This window comes from Mugil cephalus, chromosome 9 (assembly GCF_022458985.1).
Source record: "Mugil cephalus isolate CIBA_MC_2020 chromosome 9, CIBA_Mcephalus_1.1, whole genome shotgun sequence".
NCBI classification, from domain to species: domain Eukaryota; kingdom Metazoa; phylum Chordata; class Actinopteri; order Mugiliformes; family Mugilidae; genus Mugil; species Mugil cephalus.
In genome coordinates this window covers 27449195-27465709 of record NC_061778.1, presented here as the reverse complement: position 1 = coordinate 27465709, position 16515 = coordinate 27449195, and the positions used below count along the sequence as shown (strand labels likewise).

Below are 16515 nucleotides of genomic sequence, written 5' to 3'. Positions count from 1 at the left end.
ACAGCTAGTCAGGGCGTTTCCTCTTCTTATCCGTTTATATTTCATCAAAAAGGTTTGTGATTAATATGCTTTATTTAATTAATAATGAACAGTAAGTCTGTTTCTCTAGTTTGTGACACTTCCACCCTTAATGAATCCCCCTCCGTGTTTAATACCCTTTTCCATTAAATGTTCTTTTGATTATCTCCCATTGTAAAAAAAAAAAAAAAAAAAGAGGGCCATTTTGGATCATTTAACAAATAAACTCTACACTCACACTCTACTCACCAAATAACCATATCTACTGTTTTTTTTCCCTGTAGGACTGCAGCAGCCTTTCAGTCTGTAACGCCTCTCACCAGGTGGCAGCTCAATCCAGAAAACAAAAGTGGGAAACTGAAATTCTTCAACCCTCTGCTCAAACTAACAGAAATCCTTTTCTGATTTAGTCCTGCAGCTAACCTGGTGCAGTCTTAAAACTTCTTCACTGCGGAAGTTTCAGTTGACGTTGCACAGAGGATGTGTCTACTAGTGTAACAGCTGGGATCCATCTCCCAGGTGCAAAGTTCAAAGAGAGCCACAGAGGAATTCATTCCCGATGAATAGCTTTAGACCTTTGCAACAAACATCCACACTTCTCCCCATTCGAGTCCCTCCTACCTGTGATCTGTCACTCTTTACTTCTCTGTTTCCATTTCTCTCTTCTGATACCTGCCACCTTTATTATTTTCTGTTTCTTTTCTAGTTTTCTTCACAGTTCCTTCTTGCTTGCTTCCCCCAAGTTTTCTTCTGAGTACCCTTTCCTGTACTTCTGGGGGTTGCTGTCCCCTCCTTGCTGGCAAGCTGGATTTCCTGCAGGTGAAGCATTTGAAGAGGAAGAGGAAGAGCAACTACAGTGTGAGGGAAACACAGACTCTCATCAGGGAGATCCACAAAAGGAGAGACGTGTTGTTTTCCAGACAGCAGGTGTAGATCTTCTCTTCTCTTCTCTTCTCTTCTCTTCTCTTCTCTTCTCTTCTCTTCTCTTCTCTTCTCTTCTCTTCTCTTCTCTTCTCTTCTCTTCTCTTCTTCATTACAAAATGTGCATGTATGGTGATTTTCTTCAACCTGTGTCATACGCAAAACTTGCTTTTTATTTACTTTGTTTACTGTAAACAAAAAACAAAGACAAAGCACTGATACTCTCTGATCTCTGTCCTCTCAAGCATGAGTTAAGGTGGGAAGACAAAAAGAACTCTCTACACACATTTTATCAAACTCCCCTATCATGCTTCATCCAGTTATCAAATGTTTCCCTTTCCTGTCTTTTGTAAACTCAGAGTTATGTCTCCAGTGTCCACCAGAGAGCACTGACATGTCAAGATTTGGCTCACATTTTGAACACATTTCAGGTTATACACAAGTGTTATATTACAAATTATATGCTTTTTTGGCATTCAGTTTTCCCCTCCTTGTTTTGCTGGTTCTTTTTTCATTTTGTTACCTCCCTCATCCCCTGGACTCCACCTGATGACGTAACATAAAGAACTGTGCATTTATAGTATTATTTTTGCATTACTTATATTGTTTAATAACTCCACAAGAACTTTTAACACACCGCTACGCTGCTGGCAAAAATCCATGTTAAATTAATAGTCTCTTTTCATCTCTTCTCTTTTTGTCCGTTCTCTTCTCTTGAACAGAACACAGCCATTAATGAGTTGAAGAGGCAGGCGTGGGAGGAAGTGGCACAAGGCGTGAATGCACTCGGGGAGGGGGAGCTACGTACTGCTGCTGAGGTGTGCTTACTTCTTTTGTAATATAACTTTGTATTCATCCAGATCCAGTCTTGATTTCCTACCATTCTTTGAACATCAAATTGTCCTGGTCCCCTGTGCAGGTAAAGCGCCGTTATCTGGACTGGCGTGCACTCACTAAGAAAAAACAGCTTAAAGCTGAGCTGTCTCTCTCTTCTTCATCCTCCCCTTTGGCCATGAAAACTGAATACGATCAGTCCTCCCCTGAGCATGAGGTGGCTTCTCTGGGATCTGAGTATGACCAACTGCTTGACCTGTCAGGCTTCCCGAAGGACTGTCACTGCGACTGGCCGGAGCTAGTGGCACTTGGCAACCCAGGCGGACATCCCATGATGGCACTGCCAGGTGTGAAGATGGAGGATGATGTCAATGAATACAGAGTATGGACTATAAACTCATCACTTACAGCATGTCTGAGCAGTAGCATCAATAGAATACATCACATCACATACTTTGTTTTACATCACATTCTCTGTATTGTAGATATTCTGATTAAACTTCATTGTCTATTACTCTGTATGTAAATCAGGACGAAATTATTTTCTTCAAGACTTTCAAGCTCCTTAACACAGATTGCACAGTGACACTGTTCATGTTATGAGAAGACAAGCCTACACTGATAGACAATTACAGCTAATTTATTATTTAGCTTAATTAAAACCCTCATCAGCAGACGGTTAATACACAACAGTGATTATGCAATGCGTAATATTGCTCAAGTAGCTCTTGTTAATCCAGTCTGTTTAATGAGCTCCTGTAGGATCACAAGGTAGAGACCACTTTAAATATATATATTTTGTAGTGGGTTTATTTCAGTACACACATCAATAAACAATATTATGTATGCATGTAAGTAAACAACAAAAACAAAACAAAACAGTAATTCACTTCTTTCTTTTTCTGTTAAAATATAATTTACAAAAACAAAACAAATGTACCTTGACTGAAAAGGTGTAGGCTGAAGCTTCTGCTTATGAAACTTAGAATATTTGAATTCATTAGCATTTAATTGAAAATTGACTTTTAAATGTTACTTTTCTGTGGTCTTATGTACACATTTTCTACTAAATCACACTGATCGCAGTTTTCTAATGAGATAACAGTTTATTGATCCCTTTTGGACGAAATTCAGGCCCTTTTTTATCTTGAAACATCTATCACAATAATCAACGAAAACAAGTGTTATTAAACTGCAAATTGCACAGTCGAGCGAAATTTTCCATATTGCCAGCCAGAAACGCTACAGCATAGAGATAATAGGTTTGTGTTTCAGACCATGACACCATCAGCTTGCCATATGAAACCACCAACTGGAGTCACAAAGATTTGGGACGTAAATCAGAAACAGAATTCTAGAGCCAGTCTGAGACACACAAGAGTGAGTCAAAACCATATAAATTAATAATATGCAAATACACATTTTTATATTTGCATTTATTAGCTGCGTTTACATGGACATGATTATTTCACTAAAAAATCTGAATAAGAAGTTTTTAATCATGTTGAGAGGAGTGGTGTAAACCTCTGACAATCTATTCAATAGTAAAATTATGCTCATTCTGAATGTTGCTCTCTGTGAGGAATAAACCCATTCTTTGTGCACATGTTTGCCCTGTGTAAACATTTGGTGACAGAAACATGGCATGAGCACAACAACATATTATCCAAAAAAACTAAAGCAACTGGATAGCAAAAGAAAAGCTACTTGGACGAATGGCAAAGGAAAACCCAACAACTCCAGTTGCATTTAGTTTATTTATTTAGCTTCATTTTCTGGAAACACCATGACCTGAATAACAGAACATTCCCAAAGAGAACAATTTGATGACCAAAAGAGGAACAACGAAGACCAAAGCCAGAAACAATGTGGGAACCACCTTTGAAAATGTGGGTCAATCCTTGTCTGGCCATGTTCTTCTATTGAAGTAATTCAGTCACTTGAGTCTAAAGGAAGAAATGACTTTCAATAATTCACAAAAAGCGTTTTCCATTAGATTTTAATTAAGTGTTAAAAATATTTCATTTGGGTTGAAGAAATATTGTCCATGTAATTGTAACCATTGATATTAATATAAAAATTGATAATGATCTGATGGAATCGGGATCTTGTAACTCCCATGATGTGGCATCATCATCGGTTATTTTCTTACATGAAATAGCTGTTTTCACAGATGAAGTACAAGCACTTTGTGAGTAAACTGAATATCGTGTATTTTTTTTGTGAAATTGAGACAGCACCTTAAATGACCTCCCTCTCTCCCTCTAGCTGGATGGTGATGTGGCAGATGGAGAGATGGATGAGGATGATATTCCCTCTCTCCTCAGCGACATTGAGTCACGCGGAGAGGGTCATGTTGCTGATGTTTACTCCCACAACTTGGGCAGGGATCCAACTTCCACCACCAACAGAGATCTGGGTGGTGGCCTAATGGGAATGCCTGCTTACGGACTGGGTGGGCTCAATAGTCATGAGAACATGGGAGCGGGGTTTCTGGTTGCTGTTGAGAAACAGCGACTAGAGCTGGAAAAACAGCGGCTGGCTGTGGAGACTGAACGCCTTGCCATCGAGAAAGAGCGGCTGGTGGTGGAGAAGGAGCGACTTCTTCTTGTGGAAGTGGAAAGAGAAAGACTGCAGCTAAAGAGGGAAAGATTACAGGTGGAGAGAGAGAGACAGAGGCTCCTGCTTGTCAGCCAATCAGAGCATGTTGATTCCTCTTTTAACCTGTCGCCACAACAAGGCCCACCATTTTCCTCAACTTCGTCTTTATCCTCCACTCACAATGGACAGAGAGAGAAGGAAAGCAAAGGCTGGATGTCAGCAGTGAATCTGGAGACAGAAAAGCTAAACCTAGAGAAGGAGAGATTGCAGCTGGAAAAAGAGAGGCTGCAGTTCTTCAAATTTGAAGCTGGCAGACTGCAGATTGAGAGAGAGCGCCTGCAAGTGGAGAAAGAGAGAATTCAGCTGCACAAAGACCATCAGTCTGTGAAAATGTGATACGAGGGGCAGAAAATGATGTCTAAAAATGATGAATAAATTAGTGCCTCAAGGAAAATGTGAAGCACTAAGATTATTGTTCATGATTAGAAATGAGCTGAGATGGAAGACCATATTCGATCATAATGATGTCTATGTAAAAAGGATGATGGGACAGAAGCAATACCATGATGTTACAGCATAGGACAACTTTGACACATTGAACATATTTGATTTGCAAAACAGTGCCAATTTTTAAAAAGAGTTTAGTACCCCATGCTGTCTTATGTTCCACATCAGTGCCACTGCGTCTACTGCCTGGGTGCTTACCAATATAACTTAAATACCAACACCAAATAAGCAAGTTCTTGTTTAATGACATTCATTGCTGTTCATGTTTTTCTGTCAATTGCGAACACAAACATGAACAACCCAGGACCTTTAAACTGGGGCAGCTAAATTGGATCCAGCCATTAGTAATTGTAATTTACACTTCTGCATGTGTATGTTTGTCATACCAATAAAGCCTGTAAACGGTTTTGGAAGATCCAGAGTGGCTACTGTGTTTGGTGTACATGCTAGACATATAAGTAAAATAATCATAATATTATATTGTGCTAAAGACTACACTTGTTACTGGCTATGGGAAACTATATTGTGTTAATGTATTTGAAGGTTATTTTTAACATATTTATTTTATATTGTAAATGTACAATATATACAGTGTAATGTCTATAGGTACCATTGTTATTATTTGATTCCTTGTATGAAAGTATAACTATTCAGATTTCTTATGGTTGTTTATTTTTTTTCTGAGGATCTTGGTAATAGGTATTGACAAAAAAAGAAATGAAACATGCAGACAAATCTTGAGAAGATCAGAAATAAAATCTTCCAAATGCCAAATTAGCACTTGTGATGATCAGTGTCTGTGGTCTCTTTGGTGTATTTATGATATTAGGACTTTACCTTTGAAATATAATGGTAAAAAAGAATAAGAGAAAAATGATTTATTTCCCCTCTCCTCTGTATTGATGCTCTGCAGGAAACGCATCAGTGGATCGCAGATCAGTGTAGGCAAATAGGGAGGGATGAGCATTAAAAATCTCAAGAGCATTGTGATATAAAAAAAAACTGATGTAACCTGGTGACACTTGTGCATTTATTCATCTGTGTTTATAAACTTTTTACAGTAAAACTGGAGCCAACGATCTATACATTAAGGCAATAAAGCAAAACATCATCTGTATTGAATGTAAAACCTCTTTCAAAGTCTTAAAAAAATCACCCGAGCTCTTACATAAACACATTTTTAGTTAGATCGTCAAGACAGGCAGATCAAATCACAAAGACATGTTTACTTTTCCGTCCCAGGGTTATACTCTTATCTGCCTGTGGCATGAAAGCTTTATATAAAAGGCTTCTCTTTAGCTCTGGATTTAGAAATGTGTTGAAAATCCAGAAAAGAGTTGTTCAGCTCTGGAGGCATGCAGCGACTCAACTGACTGCTATGCAGACTGCATTTCTGAATCTGAGACATTGTAAGTCTGGCCCAGACTGGGGAAATGAACACTACAATATTTATTTTTCATGGTTAATCCTTATATTTATTATGGCCTATTTTCTTGAGAAAAGTAATTCAGAACAATTATGAAAATCCAATCAGACCACTTTATTCTGAAACTGGGGATGAAAACAGGATTCTTCAAGAGGGTTTGAGACTGTGTGATGCTGAAACATTATCCACACACAAAGATGTCCTCAAGTCCTATGGCAGATGGCACGACCACCATCCCAACCATCTCAAAGAAGCCTGTAAAGAGCTTAGATAAGGGGTTTGACAGCACGCTGAGGGATGCAGCTTCCATCTAGTTAACCTGCTTTGAGTTAGATGGTTGGCTAAAATAAGTGGACTGGTCTGGCCTGGATGCGGTTAAACTAGCATGGAATTCTTCCCAGGATCTTGTGGCCACTCCTGGTCTATGTAGTGCCGATTTCAACAGTAGAGACCTTGGACAAAATAAAACTCAGCAGCCACCTTAGAAGATGGCTTGGACTACAAAGAAGTCTAAGCAACATCACACACTATGGCCACAGGAGGAAACTGTAATTGCTGTTGAAGTCTCTAGAAGAAGAGTTCAAAGTGGCAAAAGGCAGAGTTCTCCAGTACAGACTCAAATGACCCAAAGGTGTCCAAAGCCGGTACTGAGGTGAAAACTTGTAGAAAATGGAATGTTGTCCTGTCAGAGTCCCCCAAGCAGGTGGTTAAGTTGGATCTAACAGGTCTTTGGGAAGACGGCTTGGAAGAAAGGAGAGGACACATTCTAATACTTGGTCGGACCTCCTTTAGCTTTGATTACAGCACACATTCGCTGTGGCATTTGCAATGTCACAAGATTTATTTCCATCTGGTGTTGCATTAATTTTCACCAAGATCTTGTGTTGATGATGGGAGAATCTGATCACTGTGCAAAGCCTTCTCCAGAACATCCCAAAGATTCTCAGTAGGGTTAAGGTCCGGGCTGTGTGGTGGCCAATCCATGTGTGAAATGCTCCCTGAACTACTCTCACTATTTGAGCCCAATGAACCCTAGCATTGTCATCTTGGAATATGCCTGCCCTATCAGGGAAGAAAATATCCATTGATGGAATAACCTGGTCATTCAGTATATTCAGGTAGTCAGCTGACCTCATTCTTTGGGCAAAATGTTGCTGAACCATACTGCTGTAGCAGCAGCAACAAAACAGCACAGAGAGGAGCTTCTTGTGTGTGTGCAGGGTGTTGGAATTTTATTTTCTATTCGATCATGAGAGCTTTAGAGACGCCGCCAAGAAAACCAGAGGGAAGTGGAGGTAGTCATGAGTGGAGAGGAGCGGTGGATGAGAAATCTGGGTTTGTGATGGATTCCCCCAGTAGAATGTAGCAAAAATGGAGAAATTAGGTATGATAGGAGGAGGGAAGATAAAAAGAATGAGCAGAGGAGAAATGAAGATGGCTGAGCAGAAGGTGGGATAATGCAGAGAGGAGAGAGGGGAAAGATGAAGGCTGAGAAAAAGGAGACGAATTTAGCCAAGAAAAACAAAAAGGAGAAAAGGCTTTCACTTTGCAGTGATAACAAAAGAGGCAGTTTGGGGGAGGCGTGTCTTTGAGTGGTGTAAAGTTGTAGGTGAAGGTGTAAAGTTAAAAGGCTGCTGGGATCTCCCCAAAACTGTTATTTTGCTTCATCTTTGGGTAAATGGGAAATACTTGTCAGTAATAACCCAGCATGGTACGTAAGTGTGTCTGTGAGAGTGTGAGTGAGATGGCAAATAATGGGAAATGCTTGTCAGTGATGGCTCTGCATTAGGAGTGTTAGGTCTCCGAGGACTTCAAAAAAGAGCCCAAATGACAGGATTACGGCTTGGAACATTAACCCGGGGGTCTAGAGCAGAGACTGTGCAGTATGTGAGGATTCACATAGACTTGATAGAAAAATCCAGCTTTCCTTCATAAAATGTCTGAAAGCTGTTGACTTAAATTGTCTGTTATGCTAAATTCTGCACTGCTGTGTTGACATATTGAAGACCTTGGAATGCAACAAAAAAAAGTGGTCCACATTTCTCAACAAATAATGTTCAGATTTAGCTAAAAGAGTCACTAGCATAGCTCTGTATGCTTACTTTTGTTTATTACTGGCTTAAATAAAGGGCCACACCCTTGATGTTATTCAGTCAACTGAATTAAATAAATCCCTGTGCAATGGTCATGAATGTGGCAATGAACTCTAGACAACTTTTTCTTTTGCAGCCCTGGAGGTCGGCTCTTGGTTTAAATTCATACATTTGTAATAATGTCTAATATATTCTAATATAATTCTCTTACTGTGACACCGTTGTTTGTGGAAGACAGTCAGTGGGCTAGACCATGTTGCACAATATGCACACCAACAGGGTCATCACCTTGACACATCCCAACTAGAGAAAGAGTTAAAAGAAATGAAAATAACCAAAATGAAAATTTCTTTTGATCTTCAGTGGCTCTCCATAGCTTGTGAGAGAAGATCATGTTGACATCCCTTAACAACTTTTTGTATTGCCTGATTTTTTTGTAAATCAGATTCACTGACACTTTTCTTTAATTGTCTTTGAAACTGACAAATAACATTTGTGCAATTTATTTAAAGTGGTCAAGATTGCTGACCACAGCTGTCTGAAGTCTTTGACACTTGTAATTACCTGCATTACTCTTTCCACAAAACTGATATCTGCAAATCCTGGCCGAAAACATGACATGACATGATCAAAAATGAGGCCCACTACTATACTAATAGAACAGCATAACATTTGACCCACTGGACAGAGACCCAACCTTTTTGTTTTTGTACATATAAATGTATGCCTCCCTTCTTCTTTCCATTGGCCAAACTGCTGCTTTATCAGTGACCCAACCGCAATTTCACCAGACTATTGTTTAATTAATCTCTCACCAGGGTTTAATATTTAATTTATACTACACTTCGCTGTACTTCCACAAGTAACAAAGCAATGTTGGTTTATATACTGTAATTATATATATATTTTTCCCCCACTCTCAAGGTCCTGTGGACTGCTTCATGGAGTGGTTGGCATGGCAACTTGTAGTGATCATGAGGTTACATCCTGTTTCTATAGCGTCAAATTACAAACTAAACAAAACTTATCAGGAAACAAATGGACACTTCAGTATGTATCAATATTATATTAACTATCTAAAATGACAGAAACTATCCTTAAAAAAAAATTGATGTGTATTTTTGTGGTTTAGTTTGGTCCAAGTATATACATTAGTGAATATGAGTAAAAGGCCATTAGGCTGTTTGCAGTACACAGTATAGGAATGAGATCAGTGGACAAATAACCAGAGAGAGAAATAGCAGATTCAGCATTGATGTTTTACTAGAAAAAGAAACCAAATGCAAATGAAAGAAACGAAGGAAGAAAGAAACAGTGTTAAAGCCAGAGTCTTGACAGCCCAGCAGGCAGCTTCTCAACGTTGACACAAAAATTTTACTGTAAGTGCTGGAGTAGGCAAAAAACAAACAAACAAATAAACAAAAACAGTATCATGTACAGTTTATCTGCCGGGCATGTGTGCTCTGGTGATAAAAGACCAATGACAACTGTGTCTTTGCAAATGCACCAATTGTAGAAACCCACTATTCTCAAAGTTTTTCTCATGCTGGATTGCTGCAGTACTGCTGCACTGATCCTTTCGGCTCAGAGGAGAAGTTTTGTTTGTTTCAGTCAGAAAAAGTTCTTTTAATAAGCTCTTGGAAACATTTTAGGGTATTCTTTTTTATTTATGATTTTGTCCACTGAGTCTGACTTTAATATATTTGGTGCAAGACTAATTTAATGATGAAATATACTGTACGTTATGAGTTTAACAAAGATGTCTACAATGCAAAAGATATGTAATGTTCAAAATCAAGAGCTAGAAGAAAATTTGTTTGTCTGTAGTTCTTACTTCATCATTATATGTTATTTTGCAGTGTATTAGGGCAGATGATAAGTCACCTCTCATTGGTGAGCTTGGGGTATGTACACAGTGTGCTGTTGTAAAATTGGAGCGAAAGGTGAAAACAGAGGACCATAAAGACAAGTTGAAGGAACAGGGAAGAACTGCTAGAAGAGCATAGGACTATCAATTTAAATAATAATAATAAAAAACAAATAAATAAAAAGAACTGTGCAGAATAATGGAGACTAGAGGAGAGAAATTGAAAACAGAAATATTTAAATCACAACCCCTAAAGTGTCACCATCATGCTAGAGTTGCAGCAAAACGCTGCACTGTTGTAAATCACAAAAAAATATTGTATTTTCTTATCAGAATTGTTCTACAGATACTATGTGTAGTTTTTGTTCCCCAGCGCTTTCAATTGGATAGATGTCCCAGAACAGGTTATAACAGATTTTTTTCTTTTTAAAGAAAAAAAAAAAAAAAAAAATGTAGGACTGACTGAAGTGCAAACCCATTTCAGTCTGAATGCAAGTTGGGTTTCAATCCGACTCACATCTGCTGGGCCAAAATGCATTGAGGCGAAGTGAAATGCGAGAGAAATGCTTCACTCTGGAAATGTCAGACAGCATTGTTTCCTCAACAGTACAGCAATCACGTCGGCCCATCATCTTCTCAAACGTGTTGTCAGTGTGTGGGCTGCAGTCATGAATACTGGCGTCTAAGTGTTGTTTCAGGGGCCTTTGTGTCCCAACAGAAAAAATAATATTTTGGGCTAACAACACTATTAGACAGTGAAAATGGGTGCAACAACAACAAATGGTGATCACTGAGCTGACCCTGTGTATGCAACAGTGCATGTGCGTGAGTTCTATGCGTGTCCGTGTGAGTGCCAGATGGACATTCAGTGAGGAGTAGGACACACACAGACTGTGGCATATTAATATTCTCAAGTTATCAAAAAACAGCCATATAACAGAATGTATGTCATGGCCTCCAACAATCAGTGATCAATGTTTTCTTTATAGCTCTCTATAGACGTATAGATATATATTTATTTGTATTATATATAAGATGTAGATTTATAAAAAAAGACTTTATCTTAATTACAAGTAGTGGCATTTTCTTTTATATTCATTATTGCAATGAATTGTTATCTAAGATGATTAAAAAAGACAGGTGAGTTCTGTTTTGCTACGCAGTTATTTACAACAGTTTTAAAAAGCAAGCTCTCTGATATGGTGCCTTTCCCCAGTCACTGGAAAAGTTGAGGATCTCAAATGACAAGCAAACTACCCATTAGAGTCTACACCTTTAAAGAAATTCCAAAATGCACCAGTAGGCCTTCATGAGTGTGCTTCAAGTTATATGAAGCACACCAAGCAGACCAGTGATTTTCAACCTTATCACAGCCAGTGAAAAAAGCATTTTTCTTCACTCTTACAGTAGACAAACATGCACAGAAAGATAAATTTTGATTTGCCCTTTTTGGTTGCCACGCTATTTAGATCTATTTAGAACTATTTAGAACTTTTCCGAAATTAAAAGGTGTCATCACTTAGGTTTTAAATGCTGTAAATTCTCTTTATGTGTACTTCTCTTTAAGTTGTGTTTAGGTCGAGAAACACTTTATTTTGAGAGCCATTTGAGATCTTCCCATGTGGTTTATTTTTTAATTTTTTATGTTCATCACTTAATATAAAGTTTAAAGACCCCATAAAATTAAATGTAATGTCTATTCATTAACTATATGTTTGTATCTGCCCCAACTTTGACTTAAAGTGAAGTATAGAGTTTGCCATCTACTGGAAAATTATGTGGAAACAAATACCACTCTGCCAGTTGCTTCATTGGGACTTTAAACCTAATCTTTGCCTCTCAACAAAAAGTAATCATAATTTTGCTATTTAGCATTTCTACTGTCATGATGATGCTGTTGATGAAGTTAGTTACTATGTTTTTCTTTTACAAACCCCTGTGAATTCTGTGGCCAAGATCAGCCACGTGTGTTTCGAGGTTATTTCTGTACTATATCGGCTGATTAGCTCGCTGGTTTGGGGCAAGAAATCACTCTATACGTATAGTAAGAAAGCATTATCATTCAGTTTGAACAGTCCATGGCAAAGTAATGGGTTTGCACAGTCCAAACGTTCAAACTTACAGTTTTCTGGTCTTCTAAGGGTTATAATACCTGGCACTCAGTCTTTGCAGGCAAGTTAAGAGGATGAGGACCATGATGATGATAATGATGAAAACAATGTAGTCTTAGTAAGGCATTGTCAAAGGGGTGTGGCTTATTGGCCAACATTGTCCAAAGTAGGAGCAGGAAACATAGTTGTTTGGGTGCCTTTGTTTTAGCTGTAAGCATCATCTTTATCACAATCGTCATCATGATCAAGTTTGTGGTCATGGCCACAGCTCAAAGTTCTTTTCATGTAAATCTGTGCTGGCTTTCCTGTTGGTTCAACCATATTATAAGGGCGTCCCAAAACAAAAACAAAAAAGAATGCCGCAGGCAAGTGTGATGTCTTCTTGTTGTTCATTTCCTACATTGTTCACTCAAGTTTCATTTGTCTCTCGTAAAATAAGTCAGTGGCAGCAGGAAAGTGAAATGATGATGCAGTGTGTGCATATGTGTGTGTATACAAGTGTGTAAAAATGTCTATACTTGAATGTTTGTATTTAAGTTTCCATAACTATAATTATGTGTGTGAATGTATCATCATTATGGTTGGTGAATGTGTGTTTGTCTCTGTGTCAAAGTCTGTGTTTATATGTCGTTAAGGCACGGCAGGTGTTTTTGGTTTTCAGGGCAGTCCGGGGGAGACCACTGCAAGGCTGGGGTGTCGGATGGAGGCGTGGCCAGCATGCACAGCTTTGGGGCAGTCTGGCGTGAGGACGCGACCATTCTCCCCCACACTTCCTGTGATGGAAAGACGGGCCTTGTTCCGCATGGCTTCAGAAAAAGACAGCTGCATGAGGAGAGATGGTGGGGAAGGCAGGAGGTAGAGAGTGGAGATATTGTTTAAAAAATCTACTTGTAGACATGAGAAACTGCACAACAAATGCAATCAGTTTCATTACGATGCTGACATTTCAATACAAACACATGCAAAAAACAAAACAAAACGAAAAATCACACACACACACACACACACACACGAAAACATGCACGTACCTGTACACACACTACAAACAAGTCCACTAACAAATAAAACTGAGGGCGCAATCACACAAAAAGCTCAAACAATTCTATGAAAGTTTAGCTTTAATGTATTCAATCATTTTACGTGACCTTTAAAAGCCAACTTGTGACGGTTTGATGATTGATGAATCCAAACATTTGCAGCTTCTATCTAAAACAGGGGACTTCCATAATTTTTTCTCATAGATATGTGTTGTTATTAGGAAATTAATGTGGCTCATCAGCAGATTAACCTATGAAAACAATTACCATTCTTTGAAAATTTTGCTTTGTAAAAAAGTAACAAGTGCCTCTTAGACTGGAAGTAGTATGTTACTGAATTAAGTGAAAAGGTATCCTTGCCTGCACTCTGTCTTAAACTCGACTGCTAGCTTAAAGGAAAGACTTTACCAAGTGCTTCTATAGTAAGAGTAATTGCTTTGTACTATAAAAGATCTAGTTGAAATAAATCTGTATTCTCTATTATGAATGATATTAGGTTAATCACATCAAATTTGCATTTTGTTCGTTTAGCAGTTCTTCCCTGCACTTACTGGTGCACTAAACCACAGAAGGAAATGAATTGCGTTCGTGTACATGACACAAAAATAACCAAACCAAATCATACAGTTTTAGCCATAATGATAGTAACTAAAAACACCAAAAGGCACCATTTTTAAACATTTTTTATATATGCAGTTTTAGTATATGCATTTTATATGTCCAACCTCATATGAATGTCTTAACAGACTAAAGTGTGAATGCACCCTAAGCTACACATTCAAGTCTCACTCTCAAAAGACCACCACACTATGCAAAGCCTGCTGTAACACACAGTTTTACCAGGGCAACACAGGCAACAGACATGTACAAAGTAGACAAGAAGGTTTGGGTTGTAGACATCTGCATTTCATAGGTGACCATGCATTTCTGGGGTCTGGGTTTGAGTGATCCAAAAAGATTTGGGTGTGGATTTGGAAGGATAGGATCAGGAAGTGGGGACTTCAGAAGCACAAAAGGAAAACAGGAAGGAGTGAATTTTCTTTTAAGGTGTCAGATTTATAGAGAGGGGGCGACTGACTATACTGCTCAGAGTCGGGTGACACTTCACACAGACAGGCTACTCTGTGATGTTTCAGTCTGCATAAAAACCTCATGAGTTCAGTGGGTGTTGTGATTGGGACACTATTTAAAATGTCATTGCTTAACTTTCTTTAACTTGTGTAAAAATGTTTTACACAGAAAACATTGAAAATGATGCTGGAAAAATTGGCTATTTCAGCATTGGTTTCTGGTTACTACTAAGAAATCTGCAACCTTTGGAGGTATGGAATGGATGTAAATATCTCAAATTAAATATCTGGATTAAAAAGTATAGCCTAGGGGAGACATGAAATGTTTTAACTGAACTCTTGGATGATAAGCAGTAGGCTAGAATCATGCAGGGAATTATTACTAACGTCTGTGTTTTTGCCCTTGATTGTGGTCCAAAATAGTCTACTCTCAAATTTCTCATGTTTGGCAAAATTTGCATGGTTTAAAATTAGCTTTATATGCTAATAACTAATATTAAATGTCCTCCTTTAGTTTTGCATCTGGTGTATTGATCCTGTCAGTTATCTCAAGGCAATCATCAAGCACAAGCTTATTAAAGTCTGTAAGTGACTTGCTGAGCAGGCCAATAAAATGAACATCAGTGTTCCTTTCACTTTCAGTTAATTGCTCTCTTACATCAATAAACATGAGTCAACATCACCAAGTAGCCACTTTATATGAAGTGTTTGCTTCATCAATTATTACTCTGCATTAACACTAAGTGAGTAACTGGGCTGTTTTGAAGTTGTCTGGACTGGAATGAATGAAAGTGCCTGATGTAATGTCTGCAGCAGGAGAGCATAACTCCAGTGTTGACTACTATCCACCAGAGCTTGGAAAGTTCAGTTTGTGCACGGATACTTTTTTACATCTTGGTTATTGGGATTGAATTCACATGTATACCGTAAAATATAAAATTCACCTTCCATTTCATTTGTTCCCTAAAGAGTTGGTACTTTTGCTAATTAAATCAGTATTTCAAGGAAACTGATGCGCCTTTCTAAAGCTGTCAGAGGTCCAGACTAAATTAGTATGAACTGACATTATGTGAACTGGCTTTAACAAACAAAAAACAAGCAACGTCTTGTAGCAAAGGCTACAGAGAAGTCCAGTTAGGAAAATGGTGATGAAAGACTGGGCATCTGTGAATAAAAAAATAACCCAATAAGGTTTTTACTTCAGATAGTAAAGTGAAAAAATATGTTAATCAGACCCAAATCCCTGGCAATTGCTGTCCACAGTGTAGCTAATTAATCTGTAGCTAGGAGCAGTCTCAAAATTTTAATGAGGAACACCACAACAACAAACTTCTCTCAGGATTTTCAAATAACAAAACCTATGTTCCCTACAAACTTTAACTGAGAAAATACTAAAACAGTATTAGGATTAATTACCCTTTAAGGTGTAAAGTTTTTTTTTTTTTTTCATTTCAGTTATAACTAACACATCGTAATGCACCTTTTGAATGATTCTGGCATTGTCTGAGGGAGAATTTATAGACTGTGTGTACTACAAAATTTAAACCAGTCAATAGACAGTTCACTAGAAAATTAATCTGCAAATATTTTCATAATTTTTTAATAATTTACTCTCCCAAGAATCTACCTCACATTTGTGAGGATTTAATGGCTTTCTTTGAATGAAGAAAAAATAAACTGGATATTTTGTGTTATTGCACGGTTAGTGAAAATACATGGTAACAAACAATTTTGTATAATGTTATAGGCCGAATATTGACTGACTTACATGCAAAAACAGTTAAGCACATTTTGTGTATTTACTACAGCACTGGAGTTGTGCATCCCCGCTTCATCAATATGTTATTAAAGACGAATCAAATCTACAATGCAGGTGCCTAGTCAAATCATTAGCCAAGAGCATCACCATCACTGTCATCATCATCATCAACATCGTCATCATCACTATCAGCAGCCAAAGACGATGGAACCAAATCTGTAGTCACACAAATATAACCCCAATCTAGCCATAACGGTTACAAAACACAAAC

General features: G+C 38.1%; 2 protein-coding genes across 5 annotated transcripts in view; one reads left to right on the top strand and one right to left on the bottom strand.

Moving 5' to 3' along the window:
• Positions 1–687: 687 nt before the first annotated feature.
• Positions 688–5658, top strand: msantd4 (Myb/SANT-like DNA-binding domain containing 4 with coiled-coils; the record flags this gene model as incomplete). Its single annotated transcript, XM_047594818.1, has 4 exons — positions 688–945; positions 1662–1757; positions 1859–2155; positions 4042–5658. Coding segments are annotated over 4 exons (1380 nt in total), but the record flags the coding sequence as incomplete, so codon positions are not given.
• Positions 5659–9645: 3987 nt separating this feature from the next.
• gria4a (glutamate receptor, ionotropic, AMPA 4a) overlaps positions 9646–16515 on the bottom strand; it is a 127811-nt gene continuing 120941 nt past the window's right edge. For 2 of the 4 annotated variants that reach the window (XM_047593474.1, XM_047593475.1), the window contains exon 18: positions 9646–13200. In XM_047593474.1, the coding sequence (XP_047449430.1) occupies positions 13036–13200 (165 nt within the window). In that variant the 3' untranslated portion in view covers positions 9646–13035. The remainder of the gene's footprint in view (positions 13201–16515) is intronic. The other 2 variants (XM_047593476.1, XM_047593477.1) reach the window with 1 other exon arrangement.